Source organism: Aulonocara sp. 'chitande type north' Nkhata Bay, linkage group LG3 (genome assembly GCF_057382095.1).
Source record: "Aulonocara sp. 'chitande type north' Nkhata Bay isolate Kocher_YH1m ecotype deep benthic linkage group LG3, A_spYH_male_GT1.1, whole genome shotgun sequence".
NCBI classification, from domain to species: Eukaryota; Metazoa; Chordata; class Actinopteri; order Cichliformes; family Cichlidae; genus Aulonocara; species Aulonocara sp. 'chitande type north' Nkhata Bay.
Window position 1 is genome coordinate 7,115,034 of NC_141346.1, and position 24,477 is coordinate 7,139,510.

The window sequence follows — 24,477 nt, forward strand, 5'->3', positions numbered from 1 at the left end:
CAGGACAAACGTCAGTAAAGGTGTCCATGTAAAAGTGTGTTTAGATGTCGAGGTCAGGTGGTACGGCTGCAGAAGTGTCACTTCATGAAATCAGTATGTTCTTAAAAGCTTTAGCAATATTACGTTTCTCAAACTGTTTTTAACGGCTGTTATTATGGTTGTTATTTTTATTTCATGGGGTTGAAAAAACTGTCATGAAAAATGTTTCATCTGCTTAATGAGAACTTCCTTCTTTTCTAAGCCCGACACATGAAAACAAATCAAAATTGGTTTAGTACGCACGTATTCACAGTTGTGATGTCACCCCTGCTTGTTTATTAACACGTTCTTCGTTTGCAGATTACAGTCAGGGATTAAAAGCACTTCATTCGTAACAGAGACGAGTCTCAGAAAGTTTCACCTCCGTGTTTTTCAGACGTGCATCAAAGTTTTCTTTGATGTTTTTAAAGCATCCTTCGAGTTACTTTTTGTTGGATGGGAAGAATTCATGTTTGAGTACTTAGCAGAAAACGTGGCTTCTGAAACCACTTTTCCCACGATGTGAACCACTAGAAAAATCCACAGCATACAGGTGATTAGTGTTTTTTGTTGTGTGTGCTTGTGTCTCCTTCCAGTTTCCCAGCATGCCCTGGCTGTGGTGGTGGAGGTGTATGAGGGGGCAAAGTCTGTCCAGCTGACCTGTCAGTACGTAGGTCTTATACTTACAAACCCCACAGTGCTGTGGACTCGCAATGATCTCGACCCAAAATCTGTCCACGTGAGACGAGAGGAAACAAATGATGTAACAGGACAAAACCAGCGTTACAGCGGGCGCACATCAGTGAGGCCTGATGCTCTGGACACTTTAGACTTCAGCCTCACTCTGAGAAACCCTCAAATGACTGATAGTGGCAACTACACCTGCTCCATCAGAAATGAATGGGCAGAACTGAAACTGACCGACGTACATCTGCATGTCAAAGGTAAGAAACACAAACAAACAAAAAGAAAAATGTCAAACTAAGGTTGATAGAAAAGGAATTTCTTTTGTTGAAAACTGGAAAATGGCATTAACATTTTCCAGATGTAATCAGTCTGCAAACATCAAAATCTCACAGGTAGATTTTTTGGTGTTTCTACTAAATCTGGATGATTTGATTCAGAAGGTTTTACATCCTGTATACGCAAGAAAACCTGCAGCTCACAGGCCTAATAGAGATCGATGTACAACATGTAACAGAGGATGTCATTTTAAGAAGATAAACTTGACCTCTGGAACTATGAATGACAGGATGATAAAGTGCTGCCAGCTGTTCTTTATTCCAGAAGAATCCACTTCCAATCAAGTAGCTTTCATTTATTCATTTATTGAACAGGAAGCAGGGTTATGCATTCATAATGTGAGTGTGGAGGTAGTGTGGTAAGGGGGTGTTATACAAGTGCCAACATGAGAAATTAGTGACGCTCCCTTAATGGCCTCAAGCTGCCACTTGTGGCACGTCTGGAGGAAAGGCAGATCATTTTGAATGTTGTGGATCCAAAACTTGGCACCGCCTCCATCTATGATGGCCCAGGAGCTCCGTTTCTGGGTAGATGACCTGAACATACCAGCATCAGGCCGCCGCATCAACAACATGTTGGGAGGGATTGAATCAAAATTAGCTACATTTGAGGGGACATAAACATAACCAGGGGCTTGGAGTTAACGATGCCCTCTACTTTGCTAAGTATGGTCCTAAAGACTTCTTCAGTGACATGCTCCGAGATGGTGTAGAGCTGACTTGATGGAACAAATCTCCCGTTCCCACGAACCACCGTGTGGAGCGTATGGAGGGTTGAAATGGAGATGCTGGCTGGCCAACTGTTTTCAGAGCAGGGCCGAGATGCGATCCTTGACATGACGATGAACACCAGGTGCTGCCATCTGTACTGTGTATGTACCACATGTAGTGAAATGTATATAAAATTTGAATAGACACTGAGGAGTGGAGGCCTAGTGTAGGAGAGCTTTGGCTGGACCCTGCAGAATCCAAGTCGGTACAGTACAGCTGGTCCTCCTCATGGATCCAGATGTGCAGGCTCCACTGGAGTCAGGAAATGTGGGTAATCAGAGCCAATCAGCAACAGTGGTTGAGCTTGATGGAACAGCCCATATGACCAATCATGATCGTGTATGGTAAATGGCCTGCATTTGTATAGCACTTTAATTAGTCCCTAAGGACCCCAAAGCGCTTTACACTACATTCAGTCATCCACCCATTCACACACACATTCACACACTGGTGATGACAGCTACCTTGTAGCCACAGCTGCCCTGAGGCACTGACAGAGGCGAGGACACTGGCGCCACTGACCACCACCAGTAGGCAAACATGGGGTTAGTATCTTGCCCAACGGGGCAGCCTGGGTTCGAACCACTGACCTTCTGATTAGTGGCTGACCTGCTCTGCCACCTGAGCTACAGTGTATGTCTCTATCTTTATTTACACACATGTTCTGTTGCTTGTTAGTTGTTACCTAAAGGTAGCACTGTGAAGACTATTTGTATGGATTTTATAGTGTCCAGTTTAGTTACCATTTTAAACAAAAAGAGAGAGAATCATGATATTTATATATTATTAATATGTATTTTTACTGGTAGCAGAGATCAGAGCACATCAATTCTCTCTTTACCATGAGCATGGCTGCTGCTGCTTCTGATATTATGGTTCATTTTCCTCGTAGATCAGCAGGTGGAGGTGAAGGTGGAGGAAGGGTCAGACTCTGCCACCCTGCCCTGCAAAACAAAACCTGATCTGCCTGAAAAGGCCACAGTGGAGTGGACTCGCCCCGACCGAGAACTCACTATGGTCCATTTGTATGTAAACAGAAGTGACCATCCTAAAAATGTAGACAACCTTTACTGTGGCCGCGCAAAGATGAACAAAGACCTGCTGAGAACTGGAGACCTCAGTCTGACCCTGAAATACCCCACAGAGAGAGACAGTGGAGGATACATCTGCACCATCTACAGGGACAAAGACATCCTGAGACAGAAAGTAGTGCTGCAGGTCAAAGGTCAGAGATGTGGAAAAACATCAGGGGTCAGTGCAGGAGATTGAGGTTCAACAGTCATGTTGATATTGTTTCATGTTTCTCCACAGAACCATTTCCATCCTGGACCACAGCTCTCCTGGTTCTCCTGGGTCTTCTTCTAGTAGTTTCTGCGGGTCTTATATTTCAATTCCGTCATTATTTGGTGTCAGGTGAGTGTCTCCTCCTACACTACCCATAATGCCGATGGTTAGCAGACCTGAAGAGAAACTTCCAAGTTTTTTCCTGAAGTCAGAAAACCTCCTTCAGACTCCGTCATTGATCAGTGAACTCAATCAAAACCCTCTGTTCACTTGGAAAAATGATGGAGAAACAGTCTAACACTTGTGTCTCCATCATGCTCCAAAACGTTGTTGCTTTGACTCTCGTCTGTGGGTTTTTATCAAGATGAAGGAATCCAGAAGAAGTGTAATAATAACAATATTCAAGAACATCAGTGAGGTGCAGATTGTTTGCAATATTTGGTTAAAGGTGCCTTAGTGAGTTGCACTTCAATGAAAAGTACTCTTATGAATGGGGATTTAAATATTTACTCAACAAGACAAAGATGATGTTTTCTATAAGGAAAAGGTAGAAAATGAGGTCAGGCACAAGTTACAAGATCAAGTTAAATGTTATGCGATTAAACAATTCAAGTTTAGTATACATACGTCACAGTGCTGTTAGCTGCTCAGTGCGTAGAAAATATGAGACCGTTAATTGATTGATAATACTTTATTCATCCCGAGGGAAATCGGGTTAAGGCTGCCAGCCGTGCCAGCGCCATCTTGCCCTTCCGACCATACATACATTACACAAACATCACATGGGGAAGACAGGTCAGAGAGGTATAACAATGGAAAATGTACAACATGAGGAAAGACGAGGAGAAAAAATAACTCCCCCAGACTGAGCTTCAACTGGGAGATCAGGGGGGTGAGTGCAGGTCTGCGTGATGCGTATGTGTTCTGTGTTCAACCGAGAGAAAGTGTCCCTTCACTCGGTTAAGCTAAAGTCAACAATCTTCGATCAATGCGGGTGGCCTTGAATGAGGGGAAAGAGAGTCACAACAAAAAGTCTTATTATCTAAAGGAGAGTTTTGTTATTTCCGTCAGCTTTTGCCTTGAGCATCCAGCTGGTGCCAGGGGGGCCGCATGAGATGAAGATGGTAGTTGTTTTGATTAGGGCGAAAAAACTGCATCCAGTTTTACAGCTGGTGTAATGTCCGTCACTGGTCACCAGGTCTGAGTACTCACAACCCATCGTCTATCATGTCGGCCAGCCTTGTGAGATTTTGAACAGCTGTAGCCGCTTCTTGTTCTTCGATAAGCCAGGCCTGAGCCAGCTCCAATCAGCCAGAACTCTGTTACCATAGTTCTGAATTGGTAGACGTCGTTCAGTGTCCTCCATCAAGAGTGTCGCCAGACACACGACGCAACCGACCATCGAGTATCTGGCAGCAAACGTCTCCGCAGGACAATCGGGCTCTCTCAATTCCCGGAGAGTGTCAGTTTCGTTAAGGGACCAGTTGATCAAATCCATAATTCTTCTTTAGGTTTTTAGAGAACAAGTCTGGGAGACTCTCTTAGGGTTAGAGAATAATCGAGACTATACAATAGACATGAGAAGCCAAGCAGTTTTAAATTTCTCTCAGTGTCAGGATCTCTATCCTGTTCCTCCTGCTCAGATCTGCTTCCGTCCTTCAGTTTTCTCTACACCTCTGAATACCTGCTGCTGTTTATGTTTGCTGTTCTTTCAGTGATTCCGGTGAAGGTGGAGGTGGAGGAGGGGGCGGAGTCTGTCCAGCTGCCCTTCAAAACCACAAAATACCTGTCGGGGGAAATTCAAGTGATATGGGAACGTTATGAGCCGTTCCAGAAGGCTCACGTGTTTACAAACGGCCCAAACCAATATGAAGAACAGCACGAAGTTTATAAAGGCCGAACTGTGATGAACAAAGACCTGCTGGAAACTGGAGACCTCAGTCTGACCCTGAAACAGCCCACAGAGAGAGACAGTGGAGAGTACAAGTGTTTGGTCTGGAGGAAGGGAACCTTCATCAGAAAGAAAACCGTGAAGCTCAAAGTCAAAGGTTGGTTTGTCTGTTTGTTTGCTGGCTTGTGTGATTGTGTCTGACTGTCTTGTGTCTCCTCTGCAGGTCCAGGATCAAACAGGGGACATCAGGACCAGAAGCAGCTCCATTGATCCGACTCTGAGTTTTACCCTCACCACTCTGCCTTTTTGTTCATTTAGTGAGTTTTAATGTCACAGCGTGATAATACAGGAACACACGTTTCACTTTTAAGTCCAGTCACATCCTCACTCTGTCTCTGCTGTGTGCACAGTCCTTCACTGTGTGTGATCAGCTATTGTGTGACGTTCCATATTCCTCATCTGTTTCTCACCATCTTTACAGTCTGTGCTGTTTAACCTTTTTAAGCCATTTTTGGGCTTTTTCTAAACACTTTCAAATAAAGGTTTTACTTCACTTTATTTCACTTATCATTTGGTTTTCTTGTGTCTTTTGTATGCATTATGTTGCACACATAGATTAGTGTTACCTTTGTGTTTATTTTGGGGTTTTGTTTGTTGTCTTTTTAAGCTTTGTGTGTATTTGACTTTTGCAAATTAAAATGAAGAAAATATTTTGGTAATTGTTGCGATGCCAACAGAAGGTTGTTATTTTCACATTGTGATGGAAATGGAGAGCGGAACCAACTAAGTGGAACCAGTGGGCTGTGAGGTGTTGCACCTGGTGAAGGCGAGGGACCCGTGCTCTCCTCAGAGGAAGACAAATGAGAGGCCTGTGTGTTTGTTCCTCTGACAGCTTCAGCTGTTTTTCACCTGCTTGTCTTGAGGCAACTGTTATCATGATTTATAAATAAAACTGAGTTGAACTGTTTGGGTTCACAGTGCACTGAATGCATCATTTGCTACTGTGGTGCAACCAGTGCTGGGACCATGTGACCTGTCCAGAGTGTACAGCTGGAAATAAGCAGCTTAACTACAATCTGACTGGTTTCCATCACTATGTTTCGGATTCATTTACATTAACTCACACTGTCCCCGTTCAATAAAAACAACAGGCTAACCGTTAATCTGATCCAGTGTTGTTCTTCTTCTGTGGTGTTTGTGATGGAGCAGCTGCTCCTGATGTGTTTGATGAAATCAGGGTTTCCCACAGCTTCAGGAAGCTTACCCACTGTGCAAACTTGATATCATGAATTGAGCCTTTTATGAGCCATTTCTGGACGTCCAGTGTTGGGTCTTTTTTTCTGAACATTTACTGACTGTTACCTTCATGCACGGGCTGTTTATAGTCCACATGTGTGTTTAACCTCAAACGTAAACTCATTTTAGATCGTTTTCACACTCCGTCTATCAGCTCTGTAGGCCCATGTTTCCAGAGTGTGGAGGACATGTTTTCTGTCTGTTCTCAACTTTCTATGAGCCTCCAGTCATCCTCTGCGACAGAGGAGACAATTAAATGAAGTTAGTGGAAAATATTTTGTAACAGAAACATGTCCTCTGTAAAAATGTGTGCAGAGTGATCAGCGGACATCTCCAACATGGCACAAGTTCATTACCTTTTAAAAATTATTACAAACATTTTCTTAATACTTATAATACTTAATTCTTTAATCATTATTAATTTGTGTGTTTTTTTAACACATAAGAACTGCTGCAGGAGTGAAAGAGGAAAACTCAAAAAAACAAAGTCATGAGCTTGAAGAGTTGAATTTTATTTTTAAAGCTATAAAAACATTTTTCATAGGTTCAAAACTTATTGTCAGTTTTGCAGAACTTCAACATAGAGAGACTAAAACTGACGTCCTTCCTTTCAAACCTTCTTTTCAGCTTCAGGTTCCAGCAGAATATAAATCCACATGTTGCTAAAAGTTGTCAGTAGTCTGTGTGAGACATGCTGTAACGCAGGGGTGCCCAATCCCGGTCCTCGAGAGCTACCGTCCTGCAGCTTTTAGATGCATCCCTACTCCAACACAGCTGAATCAAATGGTTTGATCTCTTCAGCATGCCATCATGTTTGGCAAAGGCCTGATAACAAGCCATTCATTTGATTCAGGTGTGTGGGAACAAGGATGCATCTAAAAGCTGCAGGACGGTAGCTCTCGAGGACTGGGATTGGGCACCCCTGCTGTAACGCTTCTCCTCCGAGTTTAATGTTGAAAGTCCTTTTCTGTAAAGGATTTTATTTTGAAGGAACTCAGGAGGGTCTTCTTATCAGGAAACTTTTTGTCGTGCACCAATGCTTGCAGTGCAGCGAACACCACTGTGATTTCTAACTAAAGGTTTTTCCCAGAGAAGGAGATGCTGCTGCTGTTGTTCGTGCTGCTGGTACTCGGTGAGAGCGCTCTTTGAATGCACACACACACACGCACGGTTGTTTAAAATAATTTGAAGTGTGTAACATGTATAACTACTCACCTCAGTTACTTTACTCCTGCTGAAATCTGCAGGCTTCATGCTCATGATCCTGGTATCTGCTCATCTGTTTAAGAAATTTTCCTTTCCTGTCTCACTAATATTACCAGAATACTGCCTGTAGTGAAGTTTGGCCACATTAAAGGTTATAAAAGAAGCCTGGTGCCAGATCTATTGTAGATTCAGCTAAATAAATGGGAACAGTGTGCTTTTGCAGCAGGTCAGTTGTAACAAAGTGCTGTGTAGTCCCCACACTGGTTCATCCTGGTGCCTTTTTAAGCTTCACTGATTCACAGGTTTTTAAGATTCACTTAACAAACAACATTTAGTTTTTGTTTTATTTGTAACAGTTTGTTCCAAACGCACAAATGTGCTCTGGTCTTTTTAAATTGATGACTTTTGGCTGTGCAGTGTTCCAGGTGTGTCAAAGCACCAGATGTCTGATATGGAAGACCAAGAGATTCACACACATTGACATAAAGCTTTTTTGATTTGGTGTTTAATTGTACAATAAAATACAGATTAGTAAATACATGTTGGAATTAATTTTAAAATTTACTTTGGAGACTGACCTGGATTTTTTTCTAAGCTCCTGTTTGAACCATTAGCTCTGCTTTAGCATTACTAACAGGTGTGTGTGCTCGTTTAAAGGACTTTTCGCTCCAGCATTCACACTCAGTGCAACATTGAACCTCTTAAGCTAATGTGCTAAAACAGCTAATGCTAGCACCAGTGCATGTTTGTGTTACTCTAACCAATCAGAGAGCTCCTTTCATCACACTGCATGGCTGATTTGTTAACTGATTTCATAGTTATTTTCAAAAACATCTTTAAAAACTGAAAATTGAAAAAGTACTTTCAGGGCTCTAGAGTGCGACCAATTTGGTCGCAAATACGACCACATTTTTCAGTGGTGCGACTAAAAAATATTTGGTTGCATCTGTGCGACCAAATGTTCGGGTAGCAAAAAAAAAAAAAAAAATCTGCAACCTTCCCTGTGGTCAACAACAGACACACATTTTGCCCCTATCGTGGACTAAACCAATCAGAGATAGTCAGGGGCGGGACCTCTCTGATTGGCCGTGGTCCAGTTGAAAGTGCAGGTGGAAGTGGGAGGTGAGTAGCTTGAATAAAGCGATATCAATTCATTAAACCCTGAATCGACTTTTAAATATAACTTTGTTTTGCCAGAAACGCCAGATTCTCAGATTAAAGCTCACAAAACCATTTCAACAACAACCAAACAGCAGATGAGAGCAGGTACACGGACTCCACACAAAGACGTAAACACAGACCGACGCATCAGAATCAGCTTTGTCTTTCTCGGCTTTCTCACCCGACGGCCCGTAGACGGACACGCTGTCGGAGCTTAGCGATCCTGATGCGTCCGGTCAGCGCTGTGTTTACGTCTTTTTGCGCTGATTCTGAGCTGCAGGTTTTGTCTCTCCAACCAAAATCCACCGAGCCAGCAGCAAAAGAAGCAGCAAACTGCGCTTCACATTTGATCAATGTCATCATGAATTTTGCTGTTTTGCTTCCACGACTATTAAAATCACACTTCATGCACAGCTAGCTCTCTCTCTCTCTGTACTTCAAGAACAGTTTCCGTCTCCAATCTCTGTTTTCTGTATTATTCATTCGCTTATTACCCACCAGTCTACCGTTGTTTACAGCGCTGTCGGCTGCTGTCTTTTTCTTTTCTTTTTTTCACTTAAATGACCTCGGACAAGAAAGCCTATTTTTTCTGTTGTTCAATACTGAAGAAATTTAAACTTCATATGCAGAACATTGTAGAATATTTTTAAGGTTATCTGCTATAAAAAGCCAGACCAGGAAAATCTCCTTCATGTTTTTCTGTGTTTTATTCTCAGTTACTTTCACACAACGGCATCTGCTGTGATGTTCACAATTCTGATGAAGTCAGTACTGATAAATGATCAGAGTTATAATATTTCTGACTGTCTGAGGCTAAGTTGAATCAAATCGGGACTTTGAAAACCGGAATCGAATGGATTATAGAAATCAGTGATGATACCCAGCCCTATGAGCAGCCTAGGCAGGACAGACGTGGATGTAGCTGTAATAGGAAAAGAACTATTGCTCACTTTTCTGTTAAGTTAAGGCCTGATCCTTCTGAAATTCATAGCCAGTGCTCTGACACGGTGTCATCAATCTTTGAATGCTGAAAAAGCACAGTGTATCCAGAAAAACACATTAGATTATATCAATTATTATAAAATGTGTGTGCGCCTAACTTGAAGACATACACGCTCTCGCTCGCTCTCACACACACACACACACACACACACACACACACACACACCATGATAAGATTTAAGTGGATTTATGTAGCTGTGAATTTTTAGATGTTTATTTTCCAGATGTTGTACATTTGTTGTTCTTTCTCTTACCAATAGAGCAGTTGGCGATATGCTGTTCATTTCTATTTGTGCTCTAGTCATTTATTACATCTTCCTAAAGTCTCCTCCACCCATGTTTTCCTCCTGCCTGTCCTGCCTTAGACATCATCATACTGTACACCAGATACATTTTTAATAACTGAAACAACACAAATAGAAATTAAGAAACAAAAAGATAAAAGAAACACATGAACCAGAGGAGACGGAGCTGATCTTGGCAACAGAGCATTCGCATCATAATTCTGATGCTGCCTCAGAGGGCAGGATTTAAGGAGAGAAGAAAATTCACGAGTCGATGAGTTTACTGATGCACTGTAAGAACGTCCTGAGTTCACTGCAGCATCTGCCCTTTCTGTGTGGAGTTTGCATGTTCTCCTCGTGTATGAGTGGGTTCTCTCAGGATTTCCTCCCACAGTCCAAAGACATGCAGTCAGTGGGGTTGAGGTTAATCTGTGATTCTAATTTGCCCGTAGGTGTGAATAGTTGTCTGTCTCTGTGTCAGACTAATGGGTCTAATTTGCATAATTAGATATCCACTATCTGTGGCTATCCATTAGATAGCTTGAATTCATCTCGTGCAGTCTTTCAACAGTTCATGGGAAACCCAGACAGCAATTTTCTGTTATCTGAAACGTAGCTCCTGCAGTGCAGCTACACTTTCTACATACACCTGTGTATGTAGGTCAGGGGTCACTGAGCTTACCGAGCCAATAATTAGTTCTAAAGGTTTTAGAATCAATAAAATGACAACAGTGCCCAAATTTATGCACCCGCCTGATTTTGTTTAAACAATTATTGCACACTTTCTGTAAATCCAATAAACTTCATTTCACTTCTCAAATATCACTGTGTGTCTCCTATATGATATATTTAACTGACATTTTTTATTGGAACAACCAACGATTTATACAGGAAAATAATGACTATTAACAAGGTTGCCCAAACTTTTGCATCCCACTGTATGGAAAAGCTCTTTTTTAGAGCTTTATCATTTCACACATAAATGATATTAAACCTTTCCACACTTGCTCAGATGTAGGGAGAGAAAAGTCAGGGGGATTTCAGTCTCTTTCTATCCTCATTATATGGGCTAATTATAGTTAATTAGTGTTTCTGTTTTTTGTGTCTCCTTCCAGTTTCGCATCATGTCCTGGCTGTGATGGTGGAGGTGTATGAGGGGGCAAAGTCTGTCCTGCTGCCCTGTCAGTACACAGGTTTTGTAGTTGAGGACCCCACAATGATATGGACTCGCACTGATCTCAACCCCAAATCTGTCCATCTGAGACAAGAAGAAACTGATGATCTGAGCGGACAAAACCAGCGTTACAGCGGGCGCACGTCAATGAGGCCTGATGCTCTGGACACTGGAGACTTCAGCCTCACTCTGAGAAACCCCCGACTGACTGATAGTGGCGACTACACCTGCTCCATCCGCACTGAAAGGGAGGAACTGAAACTGACAGACGTACAGCTGCATGTCAAAGGTCAAAAACCCCAAAAACCTTTGTAATTACAAGTCAAACATGAGTACAGTGCTGACACAGGTCAGAGGTCACAGTAGAAGGTAGTAGAAAGGGTCTTTCTAGTAATCTAAACCTAAAAAATGGCAGAAACATTTTATAAACACAACCAGTCTGGAAACATCAAAACAAAACTGGGGAGACAAAGAGACCATGACTGAGGAAATCTGAGTTAAACTAGCATGAGCACACTGAGGACAGGACACAGAGACAAACTGGTCTGACTAAAAAAAGTCAGATGGACTAAAAGAATACAAAAGCCATATAAAATAGAATGTAAATATAATAGAAAACTCAAATATGAACATTTTATAATTGCAGCTCAAAGACTGGGTCAAAGACACAGGACCATCTCAAACACAGATGCTTTGATTATCATCAGTGTGACTGCTGCTGCTGATATTATGGTTTCTTGTTCTCTCAGACCAGCAGGTGGAGGTGAAGGTGGAGGAAGGCTCAGACTCCGTCATCCTGCCCTGCAACACAACACCTGACCTGCCTGAGGACACCACAGTGAAGTGGACTCACTCTGACCGAGAACTCATGATGGTCCACGGGTGTTCAAATGGAAGCGACCACCAGGACGACCTTTACTGTGGTCGCACAAAGATGAACGAAGACCTGCTGAGAACTGGAGACCTCAGTCTGACCCTGAAATACCCCACAGAGAGAGACAGTGGAGGATACATCTGCACCATCTACAGGGACAGAGACATCCTGAGACAGAAAGTAGTGCTGCAGGTCAAAGGTCAGAGATGTAGCTACAGGTCAGAGGTCAGTGCAGATTGAGTACAGCGTTCAGCAGTCATGTGATATTGTTTTGTTTGTCCACAGAACCGTTTCCATCCTGGGCCACAGTTCTCCTGGTTTTCCTGCTTCTTCTTGTAGTTGTTGCTGCGAGTCTTTTGTTTCATTTCCGTCATGCCTTGGTGTCAGGTGAGTCTCTCATACTACACTACCCATAATGCATATAGTTAGCAGGTGTCCTCTGGGGTTTCTTGACTTGTTCCGCTAATTTATTCATTAATATGTAAATATTTAATTTGGATATTAATGATCAAAGAACTGCCGTCACAGCCCATTGTTCATCTTACTGCTATCTTGCTCCGTACAGTTTTCTATTAATATTTCTGTACATTGTTACCTGCATATACAAACTTCAGTTGCTTATGTAGATAGGACCACTTTGTGTCTTCCTTTTATATTTTATATCCCCTTGCTATAAGAGTTGTGTAACACCCACATTTCTCATTCGTGGGATCATAGTTTTTTGTATTCTTTTCAAATTCCACCAGTAAGATTGGGGAGACCTTTTTCCATTACATTAGCCTGTCCCTGCTGGTGGTGTCATTCAAACAGAAAACAAGTCTTTGTTAGTCTGTAGATGTCGGAGGAGCTCCTCAGTGGGCAGTTCCTCTCAGAGAGTCTGCACGACAGTTTGGTCTGAAAGCTCCTCCTGTGTCCTCGAGGATCAGAGTGTAAAAGGAGAAGTGAACAAACACCTGCTGAACTTTGACCTCCAGGAGAAAACCTGATAACGTTCCCCCTGTGAGAACAGCGAGATCTGCTCTGAGCTGCTCCGTAAACACAAATCAGACTTTGTGCTTTAGACTCTTCGAACCTCCAGCATTCAGTGAAGCTACAGATGGATGATTCAAACAAGACATGGTATTTCTCTACACCTCTGAAAACCTGCTGCTGTCTGTGTTTGCTGTTCTTTCAGTGATTCCAGTGAAGGTGGAGGTGGAGGAGGGGGTGGAGTCTGTCCAGCTGCCCTTTAAAACAACAAAAAACCTGTCGGGGGAAATTCAAGTGATATGGGAACGCTACGAGCCGTTCCAGAAGGCTCACGTGTTTACAAACGGCCCAAACCAATTTGAAGAACAGCACGAGGTTTACAAAGACCGAACTGTGATGAACAAAGACCTGCTGGAAACTGGAGACCTCAGTCTGACCCTGAAACAGCCCACAGAGAGAGACAGTGGAGAGTACAAGTGTTTGGTGTGGAGGAAGGGAACCTTCATCAGAAAGAAAACTGTGCTGCTCAAAGTCAAAGGTTGGTTTGTCTGTTTGTTTGCTGGCTTGTGTGATTGTGTCTGACTGTCTTGTGTCTCCTCTGCAGGTCCAGGATCAAACAGGGGACATCAGGACCAGAAGCAGCTCCATTGATCCGACTCCTCTGACGGCTGATCAATCAGTGTTATGACTGCTGTCGTAATGTTGTCTCTCATATGCACCTGGAGACGGTGCCTGCAGATTGGCTAACTACATGGAGACAACATATTTACACAGCAGCATGTAGGGGTGGACTGCCTTTGTATTTGATCACTGTTTTCTCCTGTTTTTGTTAGTTTTGGAGGTACGCTGCTGTCATTTGGTTTAATTTCTTTGAGTATGTTGTTTGTATCATTGTCTCAGGGACCAAGCAGTAAAGCATAAAGGACACAGATGTTTAATTTAAAAAATTGGATTTTATTGACCCAAAAGTATAAAAAGATATTTAACAAAGCCAAAACTTAAACAGGCAGACCAGCAAAACAGGTCAACTCAATAGACTAAGCTCAAGGTAACAATTAACGAAACCTCAAGCAAACATAAGACAAACTGACCTCCTGAAATGACACACGGGGGAACGTTAATACTGGTTTAGCTATAACACATGACACACACAGAGGAAAACAAAATGGCTGCCATATAACCAACTAATACAAAACAATTAAACAAACTTGAAACACCCTCCAGGCAATGAGGCATGACGGTTGACAGTGGTACTTCAGCTCTCCCAGCCCTTTGCCAGACCGGAGAGGAACCAAACCCCAGGTGACTCACACACAGGAAGATGTATTAATATAAAACAGAACTTTGGCCTTGCAGTGTTCACATGTTGTGTGGAGGCGCGGAAGAAGGAACCCAAACGCAGGACTGGCAGGTAGGTGAGGTTTATTATAAGGAGTGGGTGAACGGACACTGACTGGCTGGACAACTGAATGGCGGACTGAACTGAGGGAACACACGGGAAGGACAACATCACATCAATGACACGACAGTGAACGAGTAGAAACAGAGGGCTTAAATACACAGACTGATGAGGATGATAATGAGTACACCGATCTCTCATTTGGTGCTGGGCTGCGAGAGTGAGACTCGGGTGTGAAATCTATGGTTTTCAGGGTTTTTATCGGTTTTCAGCGTTATTTTGTTATCGTTTTTTCGTTAACTCGGTTTTCCTGGGTCTTTTCACGTGTATTATGAATAAATCTTATTTTTTTTCGGTACCGGTACTGGTTTTATTTTGTTGTATTTATCCGCGACACCTTAAAGGCCGGTCTGTGAAAATATTGTCGGGCACAAACTGGTCCGTGGCGCAAAAACGGTTGGGGACCGCTGGTCTAGACGGGCCGTAACAATCAGTTTGATCTGTGTGATTGATCAATGATGTCAAACAGCATGATCACAGGTCGCCTTTTTTAACTTGTCAATTTGGTTTTGATCTAACATATTATAATAATTATTGTTCTATGAATTTAACCTCGGTCATAACAATTTAATCTGATCCAGTGTTGTTGTTCTGCTGTCGTGTTTGTAATGGAGCGGCTGCTCCTGACTACAGATGGATGATTCAAACAGGACATGACACACAGAGAAGAAGGAGTAGAAGAAGAAAGCTGAATGCCTGTAATGATGATCTGCATGGATCAGAGGAACAGTGAGAAAACTTGGAGGAACCTTTAAGGAACAATGTAAAGACAGAAAAACAGGAAACACACTGCTGAGCTTCAGATTCAGAGTCTGAAACAGCAACAACTATTTAGTGTGTAGTGTATATGTTGAGCTCTGAATGTGTGTAAGAGTCCAGCAGACAGTCTGAGTCTGTTTGGCTCTACTGAAGTCTGGATGCAGATCATGGAGGAATTTCTCACTTCAGGCTCTGATCCTGTTCTTACACACTGAGGTTTTGTCTCGTTTCCTTCATCCTGCTAAGCTGTTCGTGTTCAACACTACAGAGGGAACAAATCCACTCAGTGGTTTAGTTTGGTTGGAGGAAGCAGCTCATCTGAGGTCATTTGATCATCAGGTTGATTTGGATTCATTGAACATGACGGTATTGCTATTTGAAGTATGATCGTATTGATGGTCATAACACAGACAGCTGCTCTGACTTTCTAGATTTCTTTCTTTCTCTTTATGTACCCCCAAATTACAAAAACAGTCGTCTCAAGATGCTTTAAACTCTAAGCCTGTGTAGTGTCTCAGTCATCCAGGTCATGGTCGTCTAAGCAGTTTGGAAAAAAAGTGAACAAACATAGAGTATGCTGTGCAGAGCAGCGAGCAGTTCTCAGACCTACACTGGAGACACCAAGCAGCCACTTCATGCTCTCTCTCTCTAGTCCCTGTCAGGACTCTTGCTGCAGCATTTTGCATTAGCTGAAGGCTTTTCAGGGAGTTTTTAGGACTTCCTGATAATAATGAATTGCAGTCGTCCAGCCTGGAAGTAATAAACGCATGAACTAGTTTTTCAGCGTCACTCTGAGACAGGATATTTCTAACTTTAGAGATGTTGCACAAATGGAAGAACGCAGTCTTACATATTTGCAAGTGTTATCTGGCTTCATGGTTAAAGCTGGGTGTCATCTGCATAGCAGTGAACACCTGTTCAACCACTCACACTGTGATGTGCATGAAAATGAAGCTCCACAGGCTGTTGGACAATAAGCGTTATAGTTTCAGTTGGTCCAGTTTAATGTGCAGCCATCACCTGAGAAATAATCAGCAGCACTGAGAGCGCGCTCAGCAACAAAACCATCGACTGGAATCAAAACCTTTATTTCACTGCTCTGTGCTTTAAATCAGCAGGTTAATGATTTGCTGCAGCATTCGTTTTCACAATAGTGTTCTGTTAGGTATTTTAGTACCATGGTAGCATTTACTGGATATTGTTTTATAGTGACATTATGCAGGAAAACTCTGTCATTCAATAAGGCCCCTTTGTTTCAGTGTTTTTCTCTTTGACCCAAGAATTGATGTGTGAGAATCACAGGCTGGTACAAGGTTGAAATACCACAGAGATCACTCCCTCAGCTACATTAGTTTCTTAATCTTTTAGACGCCTGTTGAAGGCCAAATGGTTTGTTTCAGATTTCACTAATGTAAGAACTCTTCGTTTTGTGCCTTGAAAATATGTCGCTGAGATAATCACAATTGTAGCTGAACTGATACACTACACAAAGGATGCTTCTTCACCCAAGGGCAGGAAGACGCTGCCTTATCTTGGTCTGTACTGGTTTAAACTGATAATCTGCTGTCTCATGAATTTTACCCTCTATATAAACTGTTGTACTTGTGAATAAAGTTGAGTCACTTTGGGAAGACAATCTAAAGCAGTCTCTGTTTTCTTGTTCTCCCAAGCTGCTCCCGAGCTCGTACTAACACGCTGAATGGCATGCTTGAATATTACCTGAGAATATATTTGACTGTGTTACAGACTAAGGGACATTCTCTGCTGATAGACGTCCACGCCTCGAAGGAAGTCGATCCACGGATTAGGCCTTGGAAACCGTTTCCTTCATGTTCTTTTATAGATTCTTAATCCCTATATGATAATAAGTCTCTCGTAGGTGGAGCTCGTAGGGATCATTTTTTGTGGAGTCATGTGATCCATCAAACACCCCCTTTGATTGGTTACATGCTGCCAGCACCGCCTCTTTCATGTGAACGTATGAGCAAACTCTGGGTTAACTTAGTGAGTTGGTAACCAGCCTCATGTGACTGCTTATCCTGCTCGTCACACATGTTGGTTTGTACAACCTGACTGTAACAATGAAAGCAGTCTGTTCTTCACTGGGATTCCCTTTTGTCCAGTTTGGGTTTTGAGTCCATTTTGTTATTGTGTGACATTTAGAGGAGGACGGTAAACCTGTCCTGGTCGAGGAGGTGAGATTGCTGTTGTTCTCTGCAGTGGTCGCAGTGGTTTAAGCATTCAAACGACAAACTCTGTAACATGAGTTTACTAAATGAAGCCCCTCACTGTAGTTTACTTTATTTCTGTAAAGTCGTACTATGATCATCCTAAAAACTTGATTCTGTTCATCCGGATGTAGATCCAAGTGACAGACTCACCTCCGTCCCCTCAAACAGATCACTCAGTGATGGACGTGTTCGTACAGCAGCTACTTTCAGCTGCTCCCTCATCACAAGACGCTGTCACAGCACACAGCTCTGCATGTTTTACACCAAATGCAACACAAAGGCAATTATTGTCACCACTGAACATGTTAACCTCTACACTATGGAGCCATAAACCTCTGTTCTTACAGTATAGTATGCTTTCATTAGATGAAAGCACAAACTACCAATATGCTCATATCTGGTTTCTTCACTTGGTCCCGATGCTAATAAACATTATACAAGTCCTGAGGGGAGCATGAATATCTGACCCACAATCATCATAATCCATCCTGTAACAAACATGTCTGTGTCGGCTCACAGAACAGAAAACACAAAGCATCTTTGCTGTGTCGGCTTCTATTTAAAGAAACAGAAACAACAAAAACCTAAAACCAGCAGCAGCAGGGGAATTACACGTCTCCTGTATCATGAGCTGCACAGCCTTCGGATAAAAAATGTCTTGGAGAACGGCCATGGTAGGAGAGGGCTGGGACAGGACAACACTTTCATTTTACCAAGTTTCCCGCAGCCACAGGAACACCCCGCTTATAAAGAATAAATGTCAGATTTATTAAAGCTTCTTAAAATGTTGTTTAATGGTCTGAGAGCAAGAATAAACACAAACACAGGATTCAAGTGTAGGCTTGAAATACTACTTGGAATGGACGGTCTGAATATATATGAAAGCCTATATAGGAACAGATTTGTTGTGACACTGTTAAAGTCTAAAAATCTTTCTTACTGAAGCTCATCAGGGAAACACAAAGACTTCAGACCCTCCCACTGTCTGCACAGAGATCTGCCAGAGATAGTGGTGCTATTCCACAGAACTGAGTGGTCAGTAGGTGGTGAGTTCATACCTGCTGATCTCTAATCAGTAATATCCAGAACAAAGAGTGCTGAGGTCTGACCCAGTGAACTCTGGGTCACATTTGACTGAATGTTTAGAGATTTTCATTGTTTTTCAAAGGTCTCACAGAGGACACAGACTGGGCTGGTGTTTAATTTTCCTCAAAGCTGTTTTATTCATTTCTTTTCTTCCCTTGTGTTTCCTTACTTTGATTTACCAGAGAGGAGGATAAAGTTTGTAAGGGGGTAGAAGCTCGAGCAGCATTTATAATACAAAGACTGAAACATTTCACAAAGAGGTCAGAGTGACTTCAGAGTTATTTCTAAAGACGTCAGCAGATGCAGAGCTGTGTGTAGCTGGTCTGTGTCCAGAGGAATGTGTTTGTAATAACGAACAAACACGACTGCAAGTACTCAGCTTCATACTTTAGAAGGCCACAGTGATGTGGACTCTTCAGCTGATGCCAAATCTGTCCACGAGGAGGAGGAGATGATCTTAGAGGAGAAACACAGCGCTACGATGGTCACACATCACACAGATTCAGTCTCACTCTGAGAAAACCAACAGACTGACAGCAGCAACTACACCTGCTCCATCAGTGATGGGAGAGCAAAGACTGACAAGCGTTCATTTAGAGGTCAAAGGTCAGCAACAAACCCCAGCACCTGCTGTAGATACTGATGTCAGTACTGTAGGCAAAGGTCAGAGGTCAAACTGAAGGGAAGATTTCCTAAATAGACTCACCAGTAACATGTAGCTGAGAGCTAAACTCAGTGGAAACAGGATGTCTCTGCTTCAACAGCTGCAGTCTTTACTGCAGGTGGAGGGTTACACTCACAACATTTACACACTGTGCACAGTGGAGAACAGGTGGACGCACACAGACGTGCAGCAGAAAGAGTTTCATAGTTTTGTCACAGTGTGTGTTCCTGCTGGCAGACAGCTGTAAACAACAACATGAATTTGTCTGTGAGAGTCCAGTCTGGTCACAGGCTCGGCTTCAATGTGAGATTCTCTCCTTCCTCCTGCGTGATAAGAAGACTGTTTCATCTGGGAACGACCTCGGGCAGCACTGCTGCATTATCTTGTTTAGATGTTGGGAAGGCCTCCAAACATGATCCACCCACGAGGCCAAAGAGCACGAAGGGAAAGGAAATGTTTATCAAAGCAGAGAAACACAACACCATCCTGAGAGTGCAGCCATACTTCTCTCTGTGTGAGACACCTCCCGCTCAGCTGTTGCTTAGCAGCCGTGTTTACTCTGGCAAAGAAACCACAAACTGGGTTGTGAGCTGGACTCTGACAAACAGCAGCAGCATCGAGCAGCGTCACCATCAGGTTTCCATAATGCAGCAGAAGCACAACACCTAAAGTCTACCTGCAGGTGGTGCAGATTGTTTCTGTTGCGAGCATCCAGCTCAGCAGCAGCAGTGTTGAATAATGAGAAGGCAGCGTGGCAGCAGTGGTGTCTGCTGCTCCCCGTCTCCAGCAGGCAGCAGTGTGGCAGGATTTCAAACATGGTAACCTAATCAGATTTGGGGCTCTGCACCTTTAATCAGGCCTACATCGTGTTTACTCTGAGCCCACAGAGTCTCAGGGACTTCCTGTTGTAGCTGCAGCGTCTTCCTCTGATGTTGTGTAAAGTGCTGTTTGTGTGTGTGCACAGCAACAGAGAAGCTTTTGTAAAAAGTCATCTGTGAGCACCTGAGTGTGGTTTCATCTGTAGTTTGTCAGGCAGTGATAAGGCCTTCTTTCCCACTGTGACAGTTACACACGAGGAGCTGAGTTTGACACGTCAAACATGTCACAGTGTGCAGATGTTGTTGTGTTTAGAACAAACGTTCATGCCTGTGCCGCTGTGTCAAAGGCATCATCTCCTTCTATAGATATGTGAGGTAGAGTGTGTGTGTGTGTGTGTTTCCAGCTGGAAACATACATGTGTGGCTGATTAGAGCCACACACGTGAGTGTCAGGATCACTCTCTTCACTTTTAACCACTTCTAGGCTGAAAGTTATTGGGTAACATGTAAAAAGATGTGAAATGGTTTATTTCACAAGTGTGTGTACAGGGTGTGTGCGATCACGTGAGCTGGAAGTGTGGAAGTGTAACTTTAACCTCAAGCATCAGCTGAGTGAGAGCAGCTGTGCGTCTCTCCTGCACCTCCTCCTGCCCATCAGAAAACAGAATGCAGACATCTGTCTTCCTGTCCTTCAGCCAACTCTCCTCCTGCTTGTTTGGCGTCCTATACTATATGTGCTGAACTGTTTGTTTTATCTCTTTAAGGAAGGATGAAAGAAATAAAAAGAAACGGGGGGATCTCCAACTTTTTCTCATGATGGGTTAGCTGTGGAAATATCCAACAGTTACACACCAGTGGATGCTCAGAAAACAGCTGAGGGTTATTATCCACCAGCCTTCTTCTGGTAGCTGACCTGCTGCTAAAATCTTGAAAATCTCATTTGCACAAAATTGTCTGTCATTTATGATCCAATCAGCTTCAGTTTCTTCTGTGTCATGTGACATCATCGAACCTGGTAAATCTCAAAATCTGATGACAATAAATATACATGAAACTGATTCTGGGACAGTGGCGCGGCTGCCCCTCTGTTGGTCTTCCATGGTCTCTTGTGTTCTGGGGGCCTCTGGATGTCTGGAGTTTTGATCTCCTCCATACCTGCTTCGTGCCCTGGGGGACGGGGCTGTGGCCCCCCCACACCCTCTAGCAGATCATTACATGAAGGAACCTTTTAAAAAAACAAGCGCGTCCATGCTCACAGGTGTACACACGGGTGATCACACCCACAAACTACTACCTTTTTGGCTCCTACCTCAAAGCACACTGTGTTCTGTTGATCTTATGTGCTGCACAATAATGTTTAATATTTAGTATTTACTGTTATAGTCACATAGATCATTGTGATGTTGTTTATTCTATTACTCTTGTTCTCTTTGGCTTGTTTTCTTTTTTCTTTCTCAACAGGTGATCCAGGTGATCGATATATGCATTTTTTTTTCTGCCCATTCTGTTGGTTTTTGTTTTTTGCCCTTCTCCCCCGTCCCTCTTCTCAGATGTTTCTCTTTCCCTCTTTCTTTCTCTCCTTCTTTCTCCAGTCAAGTCTGTCCCGTATACAGCAAGTGAAAATAAAATAAACAATAAAAGGTGAATCAAATGGACCATTATGGCAAGGCTGGGATGGTCAATTTGGTAAAGTAAATCCGTTGGGCATCTTTCTTTGCCTTTAGACAATAATTCTGATGGCAAAAGAGCCAAACGGGACAGGCAAAAAAAAAAAAAAAATAAAAAAAAAGATTACAGTGCAAATAAAATAAAGTCAAATCTCAAAGTCAGAAAAACCTCTGCATAGAAAATAGATTATACCCAACTCTGCTGCACAACATGTCATTACGTCAGCTCGGAAGTCAACTACGGTCTGTTAGAAGAAAGAAAGTATAGTGAAAGAAAACAAACAAGTGAAAGGTAGCCGAATTAATTGCAGGCTTTGATGCATCCAACTTCACAGGACGTAATTAGGGAAAAGTTGTCTAAACACTTTTCTGTTCTCTTTGAACTACAGCACAGCGCAACTCTTTATACCACAGAAATAATGCAATGAATGTCTTTGAAAGTAAACTAAACAAACAGAGGAACCTTGATGGGATGAAACTAACTAAACTCATAAATGAAGGATGAAACTAATAAGAAACCAAAGGCAAACACAGAATATAGAGAAGATTCAAAACCGACATAAAATATTCTTAATGAAAACTGATGTAGATATATTTCCAATATTAAATATGGACAAACATCAGTGTTCTTTCACATCTATGTGGTGTTTGTGGTCGCCTCTACAAAGAATTGGCCTTCACAGATCAGTGGAGAACAACTTGGGGGCAGACGGGCTCCACCTCAACGCCTGGGGACGCCGTTTGCTGTCCGCCAATTTGGCATTTGGCGTACAGCACTCCCGCACATCGCCACTGTCTGCCACTGACTGATGTTCCCCTGGTCCCAGCTCCTATATTTGTTCCACTTTTAACAGTAATACACAAAACTCTGGACTAGGACCTTTCTCTCCCACAGTCAACACAATACCCGTCATAATCACAAACAGAGAGCAACAGAATTATCATAAATCCAGTAACTCCAAAAACATTAATAACCTCCGGCCTCTTCAAAAATATCAACATCCATTCAACTCTATTGTCAATAATCCACCAGTCTCAATCAGCATGGCACTTTTAAATGTCCGCTCTCTGTTGAACAAGTCTTTTATTATTAATGATTTAATTTTAGATAATAAACTTGACTGTTTATTTTTAACTGAAACATGGCTGGGCTCGGATGGACCAGTTGTTCTCATTGAGGCCTCCCCACCAAATTTTAATTTCTCTTTTTCTATTAGAAGTGGTGAGAGAGGTGGTGGGACTGCATCTTTGGCCAACAACACACTCACCTCCAAACAAATTTTATTTGATCATTTTACCACTTTTGAATTCCATGCTATTGTTTTTTGCAGCCCTCCAGTTTTATCTGTCACAATTTATAGACCACCTAAAGACAGCACTGCTTTTATCAAGGAATTCTCAGAAACTTTAACAAACATACATTCAAAATATAATCTGATAATTTTAACCGGTGATTTTAACCTGCACATAGATAATCCTTCTGACCCTGCAGCAAAAGAATTCTTAAACATTCTTCACTGTTTGGATTTTACCCAGCACGTCACGCAGCCGACTCACAACAGAGGACACACTCTGGATCTCGTCACCCATGGGCTGTCCACCAGCGTGTCCTCTGTTGTTGACTTGGCTGTCTCTGACCACTACTGTGTGTTTTTAACATCACCGGTTTTATTCAGCGGAAGACCTCAGTGCGAACTGTGAGGAGGCGCTATCTAACCTCTGAAGAGGCTGCAAATTTTACCAGGGTTTTAGTCAAATGCCCCCCTTTGATTCTACCTGCACCCTGCGATTTGATTTTTAGTTATTTTAACAGCAAACTGAAGAAAAGCCTTGACTCCGTTGCTCCACTCACCACCAAAAAGATTAACGTAAAACATGCATCACCCTGGAGAAACGAAGAAGTCAAAACACTCAAAAGAAATTGCAGGGCAGCAGAAAGGAGATGGAGGAAAAATAAAAATACTATCAACCATCAAATATTTTGCGAGCAACTTAAAATGTACAATAATACATTAAGGAAGTCAAGAAATTCATACTTCGCCAAAATAATCAGTATTAACAAAAACAATCCCAAGGTCCTCTTTTCCACCATAGATCATTTATTTAACCCTGATTTTAAAAGCTCCCAAAGAACCCCCACAGACTCGCTCTGTGAGCAGTTTGCAGACCACTTCAGGGGAAAGATCAGCGCCATCAGATCTGATATTTTATCTAATCGCGATATGATTGTAAACACATCTGAGGGCTCGATTGTACCTGAGGAGACACTGGACAGCTTTGTCCTGGTTAATGCTGAGAACTTTCAGAAAGTTTTCTCCACAGTGAGACCCACCACATGTCTTTTAGATCCAATCCCTTCTTCACTTTTTAAAACACTTTATGGATTCTTTGAGGCTGAGCTTTTATACATGATGAATTGCTCTCTTCAGTTGGATGTCTTCCCTGCTGCCTTTAAAACGGCGGTGGTGAGGCCCCTTCTGAAGAAGAGCAATTTGGATTGTAATGATTTTAATAACCACAGACCTGTATCCAACTCACCATTTTTAAGTAAACTTGTTTTTACTCAGATTACTGATTTTCTCAATGATAGACAGATCCTGCAGATATTCCAGTCTGGATTTAGGGTGAACCACAGCACAGAGACGGCTCTCCTAAAGGTTTTAAATGATCTTAGATGTAACTGGGACGCCCAAAAGCTCTCAGTCCTGGTGCTGCTGGATCTAAGCGCAGCCTTTGATACAGTAGACCACGCTGTTCTTTTAAACAGACTGAAACACATGGTGGGCCTCTCTGGTGCTGTACACAACTGGTTCACTTCCTATCTCTCTGACAGATCTTTTA

At 42.6% G+C, this 24,477-nt stretch overlaps 1 protein-coding gene across 3 annotated transcripts in view; it reads left to right on the forward strand.

Annotated features, from left to right (window-relative positions):
* The window catches only part of LOC147333733 (butyrophilin-like protein 2), a 38,064-nt gene that overhangs the window by 872 nt on the left and 12,715 nt on the right, over positions 1-24,477 (forward strand). Inside the window, exons 1-6 of one of the 3 annotated variants that reach the window (XM_086268610.1) lie at positions 7,146-7,414; positions 11,051-11,398; positions 11,859-12,182; positions 12,269-12,370; positions 13,158-13,490; positions 19,370-19,374. In XM_086268610.1, the coding sequence (XP_086124736.1) occupies positions 7,381-7,414; positions 11,051-11,398; positions 11,859-12,182; positions 12,269-12,370; positions 13,158-13,490; positions 19,370-19,374 (1,146 nt within the window). In that variant the 5' untranslated portion in view covers positions 7,146-7,380. Of the gene's footprint in view, positions 1-614; positions 963-2,703; positions 3,037-3,122; positions 3,225-4,810; positions 5,144-5,209; positions 7,415-11,050; positions 11,399-11,858; positions 12,183-12,268; positions 12,371-13,157; positions 13,491-13,556; positions 16,813-19,369; positions 19,375-24,477 lie in introns of those variants that run through there. The other 2 variants (XM_086268602.1, XM_086268593.1) reach the window with 2 other exon arrangements.